The following is a 17092-nucleotide window of genomic DNA, read 5'->3' as shown; positions in this document are numbered from 1 at the left end:
ATATTTGTGGTAGCCTTAAAATATATTTTTATCTTTAATTGTAAAATTTAGAGCTTCAAAAAAAGTGTAGATCGAGTAGATCTATAAAAACTTGAAAATTTTGAAAATTGACGGTCAAAAAATACCTTACAAGATGCACTATTTTCAAAACTTGAAATCCATGTTTTCACCTATCTATGCATCTTAATGCCAAGATGATCAATTTAAGAATATTTAGACATCAAAACAACCTCTTTGAATGAAATTTTTTATGTGGTCTCTAATTTGATTGTTTAGAGGCTTGGCTCTATATAAACCTTTTTCTTTTTCTCTTGATAGAACTGGATGAGTCTAAAGGAGTTAGGAACCTGCTCAGTTTCTATTGATTCTTGATCTAGATTGACGAATTTTGAAACTCTAAACTCGTGCCATGGGGCCAGCCCAGGCCTAACCCTGGCCCCGTGGTACCGGACGAGCCACATGTTCTTGCACTTTGTGTATATAAGCTTGTAGCCACATTCTAAATTTATAGGAGATTTTAGTTACTTTTGCCATGTTCGCCGATTGTAACAATTGTCAATAATTTCATTACCAAACTGCTCCATTCCCATACATCCTTAACGCCTTTAGGAGGTCGTTTGTTACGTGGAAAAGGGGACTGCACAAAGTTTGATAGCTGGTAGCCTCCTAAAAATAAGGTGAATTAGGTCGTGTTTGATAACAAGAAGGTAGAAGAGGAAGAAGGAACTTACCCATTATCGTTCATGTAATGCGTTTGTTCATGTTATGTGTTTGATAAAAAGTGAAAGATAATTAAAAAACTCTTTTTTACTGTTGAAGTCCCACCTTTTAAGCTTGAGTAAAGTTCCATAGTAGACCATAGAACTTGAAAATGAACTTTTTATTTTGTCCATGATATATATATATATATATATTATTTTATTTATATAATATATATTTATAATATTATATAGTAAAAATATAGAATGTATAATATATTATATTATATTATATTATATTATGTAATATAAGATAATTATATATATATATTAAAAATAAATATAAAATACAGTATATCATATATTATAGTATGTTATAAATATTATATATTTCTATTTAAATTATTATCTATGTAAATATAAATATAAGATATTTACCATATATCTCAGGACTTATCAAACACAGAAACTATGAACTTCTTAATTTCCTAGAGAGGTTATCAAACACAGAAACCATTAACTTCTCATGTATCTTCTAATTTACAGTTCTTCAGTAACTTCCAATTTCCAATTCACATTCTTGCTTCCTAATATCAAACACGCCCGTAGGGCAACAGTAAGGAGTGACTTCTACTCCAGCAAAATCGGAGTGCTACAACTCGTGAAAACCGCAACTTCCAGGAGTTGTGACTTCCTAAAGTAGTGTTTAAAAAAGGGCGAACCGACCAATCCGGTTGTGCCAAATATCAGGAATCAGCTGGTACTGGTCCCACTTTTAATTTTTTAATATTTAATATTTTTCAATTTTTTTGTTACTTTTTTTTAAAAAAATAATTGGTTTTCTGGATCGTTGATCTGGGCTATTTTTCTAGATGGGCGATTTGGGTCACTGATATGTGTTTTTAGCAGTGTTCAAAACAACGGATTGGGCCAATTAGTCGATCTTGGCCCGATCCGATTAGTCCGACCGATTTCGATTAGATTGGCCAATTAGTTCCCCGATTTTTTTCTGAAAAATGTAATTTTGGTAAAAAAAAATCCCAAAAACTCAAAGAATTCCAAAAAAATTGTAAAAAATGTTTGAAATTTACATGTATTTTTTTTTTTTAGTTTCGAAGAAAATGATTAGGTACCTAAAGCAATACTTTTTAAGTGATAAATATTTAAAATATATATACTAATATTATATATAATATGTAATCAATATATATTATGTAATATTAATTACATTAATAAAATAAATATATAATATATAATATATTATTATATAATATTATAAAATAGTATAATACTTCAACTCATGACCATGTTTGTTTTTTTTTTGGGTATTTTGGAATTCAATAAAAAATGAGTGTGATACAACCTTAACCAATCTAATTAAGGTGCACCTCCAAATTTTATCATAACATGCAATTTGGGTGTAAAAAATTATTAGGGTTATCTGAATATCTATTTTCATCTCTAATTATAAAATTTTAAACTCCAAAAATAGTTAAAGCAAGTAGATATGTAAACATATGAAAATCTTGAAAATGGATGGTCTAGATAATGTATTTCAAGATGCACTATTTGTGGGACTCAAAATCTTTTTTTTTTTTTCATATTCATACATCTCCATGTCGAGGTGATCAATTAGAGGGTTTTTTAATATTTAAACAACTTTTTTCGATAGATTTTTAAGGTGCATCTTTAATTCTACGTTTTAAAGTTGCAACCTTATATAAACTTTTTCATTAAGAATATAGGTAAAATATAAAATTGTTCATCTCTTTGAGACAATTTTGACAAATTTCCGTCTCTCTCTCATATATGTGCCTATGTGTGTGTGTCTATGTGCCCCTGGGGGGTTGGTGGTGTAGGGTATTAGATTGAAGATCAAATCAGATGAACAACGAATAAATTTTATATTCCCTCGAGTTGAGGGACTTGCAGGCTTGTCCTCTCTGATGCGCTCGACCAACTCTGGTGCCTTTGAGTCTATTTGCCCAAGGCGACAAACTCTGCAGATAGCAAATAAAAAAATTGTAATAATATATGAAGTTTTAAGTAGAGAAATAGAATAATAGGGGAAAAAAAAGAGAGGAGATTATTATAAGGACCGCTTGCAGACTCTGCACTATGATAGTGCACTTATCGGTCGATTAGTGCCGATTCGTACTGATTAATCTGATTAATCGGCCTATTAAATGCACTAAAAAAAATTACATATATGACCATTGGAATTGAACCAAGATCGACGATCCACACTTAATCGGCCGATTTTTTTTTAACACTCGTTTTTAGACCTTACACATAAAATACAGTTTTTGCAAATCAGGAGAGACGTATTAACAGTTTTGGTCTTCTGAACGAAGGTAGGTTTTTGATAAGGTGAGGAGATAGAGAGACGAAAGGGGACGGCTTGTTACGTTGCTCAACTATTCCCCGTGCAAACGCACCTGATACCCTTTTGGACCCATGCGGCCAGCTCTCATTGTAAAATGTGGGCTTAACAATAAATATTTTTTTTAAATATAATTTGATCTCAACTTTTATAGAATATATAATCTTTAACAAAGAGATCATGAACATAAAAATAAAAAATTAAAAACTAGAAATAATAATTATATTAAAAAAATATTTGAACAATTAGTTACAATTTTTTTAGCTGGACCACTTATTGGCATCCAATTTTAAGATGGATGCTTTATACCTTTGGACCGCATATTATAGACATACAGTCCAACCTGCATAAAACAATTTTTTTTATTTTTACTTTATGTTTAATCTCGAATACGTTTTAGGGAAAATTTTAGATTGTTTACCAAATATTTAAAAAAGAGCATATCATCCATAGAAATAGATAAGGATGAGGTTTTGATGCAGCAACTTGGATCTAAACTTTCAGGGTGATAATATCGACCACCACAGTTATAAACATGAAAAAAGAATAAAGATTTTGAACATTCCTTTTAATTCGTTAGAAATCATTTCACCTGTAATATTTTGTGTTACAAAATCTTGAATCTAAAACAAAAATTCATCTACAGTGTCTTTAATTGTGTTAATCTATCTCAAAAATAAATTTTTTAGTAGGAGTCTGCATTTGAACGGAACCTCAACCAAACTTTTGGCCATAAATGGAAAAATTATAAACTAGTAAGAGATGACCCAACTCATGATCCAGTTGTTTTTTGTTAATTAATTTTAAATATTGAGGAGGTACAAACCGTGGGCGACACCTCCTGATAGTTGACAAGGAACTTTATACCTCACATTCATAGGTTTATTATTCTTAATTTTTTTTATTTTTTGCAGCATTCCCTCCTTAGCTCCTTCTAAAATAAGAATAAGTTAATAATTATGTGGTCACCTTGTAGATTTCCTGCCAATGTTTTGAGTCCAAATGATGGACGTGCATGACACACTCTCTCTCCACGTAGGCAATCTCTTGAACCAGTAGTTAGCAGGTCCGGGAACAATAAAATATGGGCTGACCAAAATATCATAAATAAATTGGGTTTACTTCAAAAAGTCGGAGGAAAAAATTGGGTAAAAAAATATCGTTTGTCAAAAAAAAAAGGTAAGTTATTGAATTGTGAATATTTCGAATTTGGTTAAAAAATCTGTAGTAAAAAAAATCGGATATGTAAAGATGATACAATATAGTATTATGATTTGCAGCTATTATATAAATATATTAAATTCATTAAACAATAATTTTATGGTCTTAGTAGAATCATTAGAATAATACTTGACAATTTTTTTATTGAACCTTTGAATTAATCCAGCAATAATCTTACTTTATTGTCACAACATTTTTTTATTGAACCTTTGAATTAATCCAGCAATAATCTTACTTTATTGTCACAACAAAAAATATATTGTAGATTTTAATGGGGTATAGGATTATTTTTCAAAGAAAATAAAATAGAAAATGCCCTCAATATAGGATTACAGTTAATTAAAAAAACGCAAAGACCTAAATATGTCAAATAGTGGTCTATTATGTTGTATACACAAATGAAATAAAAGATAAAAAATAAAATATAAAAATTAATCAAACTTCCATAAAAAAAGCAACAAAATCTTTGAGCAAATTCGAATCTCACACAAAATTCCTAGCTTCCTAAATCTTTAGTATCATTGAATCTCTCTCTTCCTCTTTATAAGGACACTATGAGTTTAAAGAAAACAAATATTTTTCATTGGGTTACTCTTCTTCTTATTCTACCTACTATTTTGAGATATACAATTGTTTTGATTACGTTTTTTAGGGAATATATTGCTTGTATTCTTTCATGTACTTTTTTTTAAAGGAACTTATTGGGTGAAATTTTTAATGGAATTTATTGTTAAACAATATTCTTAATTTAATACCACTGTTAATGTATTTATCTTTAAACCAAATTCAATAATATTAATTCAATGAATAAATAAAGCTATAGGTAAGAAGTTTTTTTTAAAAAATATAAAATATGGATTTATATCGTTTCCATTAAAAAAACGTGATTTTTTGAAGATCTATTGAAAAAACTCGGAGTTTTTAATGGATTTCAAATAATCAGAGATTTTTTGAAAAAATCGTATTTTAAACATAAACTTGCTAACTATGCATGAACCCGAATGGCCTGCTTGAATCCTAAGATTGCCTAGAAAAATGTGTTTGGCTGCCATTTTATCGCCTATGCAAATGTTTAAAATGGCTCACATCTTGAATATGTCTGTTTTAGGGTATTTTTTGACACTTGTATCCCCAATATGAATAAGGAGGAAGTCAATCACAACCTAGGCCCGCGGGCACCAAAATGTGTACGGACCACGGAAGCATTATTGAAATAAACCCTGATTCGAAACAAGTTTTGAAGGGAAATAGATCGATCCTAAAAATCATGCTGACGTAGCGCTTGACTCCCTAAAGACACTCATCAAGTTTCGTTGAGATTTGACGACGTTAAGGTAGATCAAAGACAAAACCACTTTTCAGGTTCGGCCTCGTGTATGTTGAAAATGCACTTCATAACTACAACCCTATCACCGGAGCTTTAGCTGAACACCAGACCACTTCCATTGGATTCAGAAGGTCAGAAAACCCATAGATATCAAATTTCAGCTCATTCGGACACTTCTAGACCATTATGTGGCCAACTTACTTAAAATGGGTGCGTCACACATTAATGAGGTACTCCCTCGGTGAACCAGTTTCCATTTATGGGAACTAAGTAATATGATTTCAGGATCACATTTGAAAGGTTATAACTTCTTCATTGTAAGTCGAATCGAGGTCAAATTTCAGGAGGATCTTCATCTCGTCGCCGCGCATATTTTGATATGTGGCACAACCACTGTTCGCCAAACCGTCAATCTAACAGTAACCGTCTGGTTAGATCGGAACTTGCCAGTGGTTGGTTCCGGTTTTGGGCGATTTTGGTGATTAACAGATATTTTTAAACTTTAGATACGATACTACTTCAAATTTATATCATATATATTAGGATGGTTTATTGGTTAGCTTTGATAGTTAAGTTGTATGTGAATCATGGTTTGAATCTTGCCCTTGTGTTCTTTCTTTTAGGTGTTTTTGCATTTTTTTTTTTAAAAGTTATCCTCGATTCAAAAAATTATGAATCTTGCTAGTTATGTTTTTTCTTTTAAGCTTTTTTTGTGTTTTTTCTTTTAAGTTATCATTGATTCAAGAAAATTATTGACCACCGGAATAAACAAGTCCTCTATTATTAGACCCACTAAACAATACATCATTTACTACTTAGTTGACAAAAAAAAGGGCCTATATTATATATAACTTAATTTTTTTCTTCATTTTCTTTTAAAAAATAGAGTTGGTCAAATCAATTTTTTTAACACTATTTTTATATTCTTTACATTATGGCAAAGATTAAATTTTTTTTTTGGTCAATGATACTTTTATATTTTCTCATCTTTTTCAAAAATATTTAAAAATACCCCCAGGCACAAATCGATTTGTTAAAATCCATTTTTTTCATTAATTTTCAACTTCATTTGAGTGTGTTTTGTTTTAAACACATAATTTTCATATTTTGATAGATTTTTGTTTGTATCTTTTTTATTTTTTTAACACTTTTTTGATCATATGGGACTTGCCAGGTTAGAGCGGTTGAATTGGCCGGTTTACCGATTAGGCCGGTTAAATCCTTTCTGGGCCCATGTACGGTTAACCGTTCCGGTTCGATTTTGCGAACACTGAGCACGACCCATGATGCGACCCGAGATGGAATAAATCTTAGAGAGAAGCCGCTTAAGAAAACTCGTGCTTTACAAAGTTTTGCAAATAGGAGATCCCTTCAATCAAACGGTCATATCACGAAGCCCTGAGATCGGATCGACTTGAAAATGGGTCCGTTGTGACCGTGACGTCAAGGGCTTCGATCCAAAGTAAATATCATCCATGATAAGTGACCGAAAAGGTTGTATTTCGAGGTTGCACGAAAAGTATTTTTCGGCGACCGAAATCCATATTCCGTCCAATTTCCCCAATTCAGAAAGTGGTGGTCCGGCCACCAAATTGAGCCATTCTCATCACAAAACGACCGTGACGACTTCCCCATCGATCTATGATGAAAAGATCAATTCGAAACGCCAATAACTGTCTCCATAAGCCACTACTCCTAGAACTTCCCACTTCTCACTTGGAACCTCCCCTTCTCACTTCCGATCTAGTCACCAGTTCTGTTTAAGAAGCTCACTAGGTAACCCCTCTTCTCTCTCCTTTCTCTCTCTTCCCTTCTTTCTCTCTTCTCTTCTTCTCTTTCTTTTCTCTCCCTTTCTTCTATCTTCTTCTCCTTCTTCTCTCTCTTCTCTCTCTTTCTCTCCTTCTCTCTCTTACAGCTAACCGGGCCTACGGCTAAACCCTCCTCCTTTCTCTTTTCTCTCGCCTCCCCTCTTCTCTCTCTCTCTCTCTTCTCTACTTTTTCTTTCTCTCTCTCTCTCTTTCTCATTCTTCTCTCTCTCTCTCTCTCATTCTTCTCTCTCTTTCTCTCCTTCTCTCTCTCATAGCTCATAGGGCGATAGCCTTCTTTCTCTCCCTTCTCTCTCCATCTCTCTTCTCTCTCTCTTTCTACTCTCTTTCTCTCCATTTCTCTCTCTTTTTATCTTCACTCTCTTTTTCTCCTCTCTTCTTCTCCTTCTCTCTCTTCGCTCTTTCTTTCTCTCATTCTTCTCTAGCTTCCCTCTTTCTTTCTCTCCTTCTCTCTCTCACGGCTAATTGGGACGACGGCACTGGCCCACCTTCTTTCTCTCTTCTCTCTCTCTTCTCTTTTCCTTTGTTTCTCTTTCCTCTCTTTCTCCATCTCTCTCTTTCTCCTCTCTCTAAATCCAACCGTCCCCTCTTCTTCTACTTCCTTCTTCTCTCACTTCCTCACTCTCACTCTCTCACGGCCAACCAAGCTAAGCCGTCGGCTTGCCTCCTTTATCTCTCTCTCTCTTCTCTTCTTTTTTTTCTCCTTCTTTTCTCTCTCCTTTACCTTCTCTCTCCCATTCTTCTCTTTTCTTCTCTTTCTTTCTCTCTCTTCCCCTCACTCTCTCGGTCTCTCTCTCTCTTTTGATCTCTTTTCCCTCCTCTCTCTCTTCCCCTCACTCTCTCGATCTCTCTCCCTCCTCTTCTCTCTTCTCTCTTCCCTCCTCTCTTGCTCCCTCTCTCTTTCTTCTTCACCATCTCTCTCTCGATCTCTCTTTTTTTCTCCTGCTTTTTCCCCCTCTCATGCTCTCTCTCCTCCTTGGCCCCCTCCCTCGGCCTCTCTTCCACATGGCCTCTATCTCTCTCTATCCCTTTTCCTCTCTTTCTTTCTTTTCCTCCTCTCTTTCTTATTCTCTTTCTCGGCCTCTTCCTCTTCCTCCTCTGTTTTTTATTCTCTCTTTCTTATTCTCTCTTTCTCATCCTCTTCCTCCTCTCTTTCTTATTCTCTCTTTCTCATCCTCCTCCCTCTTCATTCTCTCTTAAAACCCCTTTTCTTCTCTCTCCTATCTCTCATGAAATTTCTCCTTTTATCCACTTCTTCAACCCCACATCATCTCCCCTATCATCATCTCACCCATAACACTCGGTTACATGTATTCATTTTATTTTATTTATTTGTTCGTTTATTCGTATGCCTATATGAGGGTCTTTGACAAGACGGTGCCAAAAGGCCGACGAATTGGCAAATAGTCTCGGATCATTCCACCATTCTACATATCTCTAATGACAAGTCAGGGTCTTTTGACCCACTTGAGCCACTAAAGTGCAAAGAAAGGGGGCTAAAACCGAACCAGTCTTAGAGTAGGGGCTTTCCGTCTTGATCTAAGAGGGCACCCGCCAAATGCCCGAGCATGTCACAATTCCATCGTGAGGTAAGTCCCACCTCACAACACACAATCCTCTCTCGTTAGTTGGCACCTGTCTGTACGTGCACCACACGTATCACGGTTCCCGAAAGAGCAATCTCTAGCCGGACCCGAATCTGGGTCCCTGCGAGGTCTCACGTCCCAACGAGATCGAGGCACCCAACCAATGCCAATTCTGAAAATGATGTAATAAAGATAATAGTCTCTTTATAGACAAACCCTTTATATATATAAAGCACCACGAGGTTTGGATTTTGGATACTATGTGGTACACAAGAAATCTAATAGCAGCGAAAGGTTTTGATCTAATTACTCTATATTCATTATGGTTTGAAAAATCGTTGATCCGGATTGGAATCGTCCGACCTAGATTAGGTATAGTCGATACCATTCCATATTCCTCAATATATTGGGATCTGGTTGTGTCCCCCCCAGAACTGGCTAGTTCGAGCAGGGCCATACCAGTTCTTTGCCAAAGAACTGAAGAGAGAACTGATTGGTTCCTAATGAACCTGATTTTTTCAATAATTTTCCAATAAAAAGTATTGTGATGGGGCACACCAACTTCACTTACATAAGCCGCTTGTCTTCACGCTTACCACATGAGCGATAGGGTTTTACACATATCATCACACTTACCTCATGAGCAACACCTTTTATTAGTGATATGGGTTCACACCTTTTATGGTGGTATTTTCTACCACGATCCTCTAATGTAGGATATCTGCAACCTCTACTTCAAAGTTAGAGATTTACATATCTATATTTCCATTGATTCTCTCTCTCTCTCTTGCTTCTATATTTCCATTAACATCTCTCTCTTTCTCTCTCTCGCGCTTATACAAGGGCATGTTTGTCTACAAAAATGAAATTGTCTATAAAATAAAATTATTTTTCTTTTTTAGATTAATAATATTCATTTTCTTTTTATAAGTTACCAAATATAGAAGTTACATATAGTTAAGTTTTAATTACATATAATAACAAAAATATTATATAATTAATTTACAAAAAATAGTATAATTATATTGAAATTATTATTGTTTTTTATCTTAATAACTTGTTAAACTTATGTCAATATAATCATATGAATATGATTTCATTAAAATTATGTTAATATTATTATGTTGAATGAATATAAGTATGTAAAAATCATTAACTTATTTATTATAATTATGTTAAAATTAGTATTGCTATGTTGAAATTTGTATTGTTATGAAACATTAAAACAACACATTAAATATACACATATATTAACAAATAACTATTTGTTATTGTTATAAAAACTTATTTTATTGATAAATAAACAATTAATATAATTTTAAATTGTATTAAGTTGTTATTGTTATATAGAATATATAACAAGTTGTTTAGACAATTATGAGGCATATATCAAACGACTCAATGATTTGCTGAGACAATTCATCAGTGGTACCAACACGATGAAGATGAAGTACAACGATGTGTTCCATTTTGGTATCAAGTTGTATTTTAATTGTTGTAAGTTCTATTTTAGACCATTATTATAAGCTCTTTTTCTCAGTGATATGAGTGAATTGTTAATAGCCATCCGGACAAGAATACGTCTAAGTATTCACGTATTTTTACAAAATAATGGAAGTACATAATGCATCACTCTCATTTTTTTAGAACTATTTTTTGGAGATTTTTAGTGATTATTTGAAATTTTTTTGGGTCGAGACCCACCAATCTGCCCGATTCTCCAATCTGTTAATCTGACACAGTATTTTGGGAGGCCAATTCGGGTTGCCGATCCGTTTTTTCAAACCTTGATATACACAAATTTTTTTCCCTGTATATACGGAATAATTATGTGAATTTTCAATACACCGTATAATGATGGATAAAACTTTTTATGCCCTTCTAAAAATATCTTTTTGCCTTTACTCTCTCCCTCTCCATCTCTTTTAAGTGGAAAAAAAACCCTGATAATCGGCTGTTTTTTTTTTTTTTTTTGACAAAAACAGATGATCGGCTCTTTTTCTCTCCTTCTCTTTCTAAATCCAATTCTCTCTTTTCCCCCTCCTCTTACAATCTCTCTCTGCAATGTAATCTCTCGATATAAAGCCAGATAGGGCTAGCAATGGGCTAGGCAGCCCGGCTTGTGCTTTAGGGCCTGGCCCTCTTTATTTTTTTTTTCTATTTTTAATGTTTTTTAAAAAATGTTAAAATCCCCTCAGCAAGTTAGCACGTCCGAGTTTTTCCACACTATCCTAGACATCGTCTGACTATAGCCACAATCTATACTCCTCGACCCTAGTTAAAACCATCCCAGTCGGACCAACAAAAGAAAAAAATAAAAAATAAAAAAAAATTAGAAATAATGTAACTCTCAGTTGACGGGCTACAATAGCTGTTGCTCAATTACCTTGTCCTTCCCTATGTTATTACATCTTAAGTAATGCAATGTTATTACATCTTAAGTAATGCAGTAAGATAGGAAAGTGTATATTGAAATATTGCCATTGTAGAAAGTAACAAGAGCATAATTAGTAAGTCGGGAACTATCAATAAATCGACTGACCATAAAATCAGAAACAAATTATTTTTATTTTAAATAATCGGATGAAGAAATCGGGTAAAAAATACGGATTGAAAAAAAAACTTCATATAAAGATATTGCTAATATACCGGATTAGGCAAAAAAAAAATCGGATAAATTTATAATATTAGAAATTTTAAAATTCTAAAAAATAAAAATTATGTCAAAGCCATCAATTACTAATTCATCTATAAAAACTTTACTAGACTAATATAATTAAGTTAATTAATTTAGATCCCTCGTGTCTCTCATCCAATCATCCAATATTAAATCTATAATTAACTAGTATACACCAAAAAAAATGTACCATGTAAATCTACCCGTTAAATACTTTAAGAAACATCACACCTACTTATTACATACAAAAACAAATATACCATATAAGTTATTAATTAAAATACTTTAAATATGGTATGGCGACAAATATACTATAAATTTATTCATTAAATATTTAAACGTCACACCTACTTAGCAGGTACCAAAAAATAAATACACGATTTTTTGTTCTCGTTACAAGGATTTAATTATGGTATGGTCACTATGGTTAAAGTTTTATAAATTTCTTTAATTGAAAAGAGGCTCCTAGAAATTTGGATTTCACTGTTGTGCTTACTATGTAGAGAGAGAAGAAGGAAGAAGGAAGAAAAGAAGAAGAGAGAAGAGAGAAGAGAGAAGAAGGAAGAAGGAAGAAGGAAGAAAGAAGAGAAGAAAATAGGGCTGGGACTCACAGCCATTAGGGTGTATAGAGAGAAGAAGAAGGAAGAAGAAAATGGTTTTCACAAACCCAAATGGAAAAGGCCCTAACTGATTTTTAGAGAGAGAAAAGGAAGAACCCTAATGGCGGATGCCCTAACTGATTTTTAGAGAGAGATAAGGAAGATGGGATGTTGATTTGGGATAGTTTGAAGATGAGTTTTCTCTCTGATTTGAGATAGTTTGAAGAAAGCTTTTCATTTTCTTGTGGAAACAGCAAGCAGAGCAGAAGGATTAAGTTTGGGGAACTAATCCTATATGTACAATTGCTTGCTCTTGTAAGGTTACAGTTTACACAGTCAAGAAACAAAATATTGATTACTTGGTCTTGTAGTCACACTCTTTGCTTCTCATTCATCAATAAAAAACTATATCTTGAGCTTTAATTTGTGCCACTAACAATATTTTCATAGAAACAATTATCACAAATAACCACAGCAATTTGCATGTATATGATTTCTTTACATAATGATTTACTTTACAAAATGATTTGCTATAACCAGTATTTCATTTACAAATTTTTCCAAAGGACAACTGAAATTGATTAAGTTTTTTAAAAAAATTCATACCATAAATCTACAACTGTGGCTTTGAAGAACACAGTGGGGATAAAAGTTTTTATTTTAGTTTTTTTTTGAAGCAAATTTTTTTTTAAAGCATGAAAGTAGCAATGGCTGCAATAGACAAAACAGGAAAAAAAAATATCTTTTTAAAAAATATATAGGTAAAAACGATAGGATTTTTTTGCCCGATTTAAATCGTCCATGAAAAAGCGCGTTTTAAATGGCTTTATGAAAACTACATGATTTTTTGCCGACCTTTTAAAAAAGCGCTGTTTAAAACTGTTTCCATAAAAAAGTCAAATTTTTGAAAAAACGCCGATTAAATGGCGATTTGCTACCTATAAATAGGAGATGAAAGTGTATATTGCATCTAACAAGATAAGAAAGTGCACATTATACCATTGTATTACCATTATATATATACAATGACAGAACCACCATAAGAAATCAATGTGGGCACAATTATCTTCTCAAAATTCATTTCTCTCTCTATAATTCTTTACTTAGTTTTATAATGGAAAATGTATGATTGTGAACAACCAAGCAACTTAAGAAAAGGAAAAGGTTATACAAGGTTGAGGCCTAATCAATCAAACTAAGACGCATCTCAAAACATTACTACAAAAAGTCAGTTTTAATACAGAAAAACTCTCAAATCCGATCATCTCGACCTTGAGATGCATGGACTTAAAAAACATATTATTTAGACCATCAATTTTCAACATTTTCAAATGTTTATAGATTGCTTGATCGACACTGTTTTTTAAACTTTAAATTTTATAATTCGATATTAAAATAACTTTTCCAACCATTATATTTTTTTTTGATATTGAAACGACATCTTTCGACACTTTAAAAGTGCACCTTACTTTTATCATTTAGAGCCACAGCCTCATACAAACCACACTCAGATCCAATAAAGTAACCCATGACAAAGCAACAAAATAGCCTCTTTTCTTTCCTTTCCTTCAACAAATCATATCCAATACAAGTGATATCCATTCTCTCTTTGTTATAGATAGATGTAGAGGGAGGTATTAATTTGCTTAGGTAAAGATCTTAAATAAATTAGAGAAATACGAGTTGCTCATTTTATAATAAAAAATTACAATCAAAGTCGATCAACGCAATATCTTTTTTTTTGACAAAATTATTCTTCGGTCCGAAAATGCTATATTCAAACTTTTTTTTATAGTTAAAACTAAGGTTCACACTGTTTTTTTTTTTTTAAAACTTAAATTGCGCATCTTTGTATCGCAACTTAAGTTTTGAAAAAAAAAAGTGGTCCAAAAATTTAAACTTTAAACTGAAACTTAAGTTTTGAAAAAAAAATAAAAAAAAAGGTCCGAGGATGACATTTTCGTACCGAGTGATAATTTTGTCAAAAAAAAAAATTGCATTGATTTTGACCTTGAAAGGAACAACTCGTATTTTTCTAACAAGATTCGTACGTAAATAACTCCAAATAATAAAATAAAATAAGTGTTCAATCCATGCAGGAGACTTAAGAAAGATTAGACCTGCACTGTTTCATGAAGCTTAAGAACCACCATTTACCAGGTCATACGAATCAATGATCACATCGAGCTCGCCCTTCCATCTCTGCCCTCTCCAAGCACCAAACCCTTCTACTTCCTCGCGGCCACCACTGCGCACCAGCCAGTGCGGTGGACGACCGTGTACCCCTCGACTCGTGGCCACACCCGACGCACTCGGCCCAAGCGCCAGCATTAGCGAGGCCAACACGTGCTCTGCCACGGTCACCGACCAAAATTACGTGAACCTCCTTCAAGAATGCATCGCCAAGGGAGACCTCTCCTTAACAACAAAATTGCACCATCAAATTCTTTCGTCCCATGTCCCTCTTCATGCTCGTTTGGGCAACACTTTGCTGAATACGTACACAAAATTGGGGGATTTACAATCAGCTCGCCAAGTGTTCGATGAAATGACTGACAGAGCTTCTCTTTCATGGGGCATCATGATGGGGGCTTATCTCCGCAATGGTGAAGCCGATGTAGCATTAGAGCTTTTTAAAGAGATGCACAGAGAAGGTATTGGGCGTGACCATCCCGTATTTGTGACTGCTTTGAAGTCATGTGGCAAGTTGGCTAATATGCTTGATGGCCAGATGGTTCACTGCGAACTTGTTAAATTAGGCCTTGACATGGATTCTGTGGTGACCAGTGCACTTCTGACTATGTATGCAGACTGTGGATCGGTACTTGAGGCTCGTAGGGTATTTGATGGTAGTACTAGTATGAGGAGTGGTACGTGTGTTCCATGGAATGCCATGGTCTCTGGATATTCTAAAAATGGGCTTGCAACAGAGTCCATTTCCTTATTTGTTGAGATGGGTGTGCAGGGTATTCAGCCCGATATGTACACATTTGTTAGTGTTCTCAATACATGTTCACAGTTAGCAAATAAGCTGATGGGTATGGCGGTTCATGGATTGGTGGTTAAGTCAGGGTTGAGTTTGGATCAGTCGATTGTCACTTCACTGATCAGAATGTATGCAAAATGTAACTGTCTTGATGGGACAAGGAAAGCATTTGATCGAGCAAAAGTGCTTGATATCACATGTTGGAATTCTATGATTGAAACATATGCACAAAATGGCAACAGCCATTCTGCCATTGAAGCTCTTCTAGAGATGCAAAGATTATCTGGCCTGAAACCCAATCGAATGAGCTTTATATATGCTCTTAATGCTTGTTCATCTCCAAAAGCAATAGAACTCGGCATAGAGATCCACAATCTTGCTATTCAACGGAAACTCGAACTCGAGGTCTCAGTTGCCAATGCTCTTATCACCATGTATGCTCAATGTGGGAACATTGAGGATGCATGGAGGCTCTTCCGGCGCATGCCCAACAAAGACATCCATTCTTGGAATGCGACCATAATGGGTTATGCACATCGTGGGTATGGCAAGGAAGCCCTTCAAATATTTGAGCAGATGCAAAAGTTGGGGCTTCAACCTGACGAGACAACCTTTGTAGGGCTTCTTGTTGCTTCTAGCCATGTGGGTGACATTGAACGAGCTCATGAGTTGTTACAACTTATGAGAACTTGCAAAATTAGCCCCACCCCACTTCACTATGCTTGCATTGTAGGCTTGTTAGGGCAATTAGGACGGTTATGTGATGCTGAGTTATTCATTTATCAGATGCCAATTCTAGCTAATGCCATGGTGTGGTGCCCTCTGCTTGATGCGTGCAAAGCCCATGGTGAAGCTGACTTAGCAACCTTTGCAGCCCTGAATATTCATGAGATGGAGAGTGAAAATGAGAAATTGAAGAATTGTGGCATGGAGATGGAGGAAATGTTGACACAATTGAAGAGGGCAGAGAGCTCTCTGGTTGTGGAGAACAGTCTGCTTGGTTTTTCTATTGATGGGGTGATGGAGCATCCGAGAATTGATGAAATATTAACGAAACTGGACGAACTGAGCTTCATGTTAGAGAGAAGAGGTTTTCGAGTTAGACCCAAGCTAGGCCAAGAAATTATAAGAGGGGATAGTGATAGTAAGGAGTTTGAGAAGTTAGTGGAGCAACACATTGAGGAACTGGCAGTTGCATATGGGCTTATTACAAATGATTCCAAAAGGCAAACCATTAGAGTTTTTAAAAGGACCTGCTTATCTGAGGATTCTCATGATCTTCTCAAGGCTGTTTCACTGGTAAGTGGAAGGAATATAGTGCTGAAGGATAACTTTGGTTTCCATTATTTCAAGAACGGACTCTGTTCTTGTGGAAGTAGAGGAGATCAAATGTAGTGTGAAGTAGCAAGATTCGAGATATATAAATGTATGCAGTTATTATCAGTAGTTCTTCTATTACTTGCTTGTAAAGTGTTAGTTGTTATGGAAAGGTTTGGGACATTAGCAAAGAGAAATCTGAAAAGACTGTAATATTTCTCAATTTCAATACGATTGTGATAATACCTGTGAAATATTTATAGCACAGTTGCTTCATTGGTTGTCAAAATCATTTTTAAAGTAGACAAATATATGCACCTGGAGTTTCTTCCCCCTCTTTCCTAAGAGATGGCTCTAGAGTTTCTTTTCCTCGCACCCATATGGGAGGGAAGACCACTCAATATCACTACTCTCTGTTTCTCTGCCCTGGCCTGATTTGAATAAAAGAAGTAATGCAAGGAGAGGCTGTACT

The 17092-nt window shown here is 34.4% G+C and overlaps 1 protein-coding gene across 1 annotated transcript; it reads left to right on the top strand.

Annotated features, from left to right (window-relative positions):
* Window positions 1-13970: 13970 nt before the first annotated feature.
* LOC18446876 (putative pentatricopeptide repeat-containing protein At3g11460, mitochondrial) lies at window positions 13971-16874 on the top strand. Its single transcript, XM_006856980.2, has one exon. The coding sequence runs from the start codon at window positions 14491-14493 to the stop codon at window positions 16696-16698; it is 2208 nt and encodes a 735-aa protein (XP_006857042.2). The 5' UTR covers window positions 13971-14490; the 3' UTR covers window positions 16699-16874.
* The last annotated feature ends 218 nt before the right edge of the window (window positions 16875-17092 follow it).

This window comes from Amborella trichopoda, chromosome 12 (assembly GCF_054954075.1).
Source record: "Amborella trichopoda isolate Santa Cruz 75 chromosome 12, AtrichopodaSantaCruz75HAP2 v2.0, whole genome shotgun sequence".
Taxonomy (NCBI): Eukaryota; Viridiplantae; Streptophyta; class Magnoliopsida; order Amborellales; family Amborellaceae; genus Amborella; species Amborella trichopoda.
Note: the sequence above shows the minus strand (reverse complement) of the source record. Positions and strands in the feature narration are given on the sequence as shown.

Coding starts and splice junctions, on each gene's coding strand:
- LOC18446876 (XM_006856980.2), top strand. CDS start 14,491: ATGATCACATCGAGCTCGCCCTTCCATCTCTGCCCTCTCCAAGCACCA.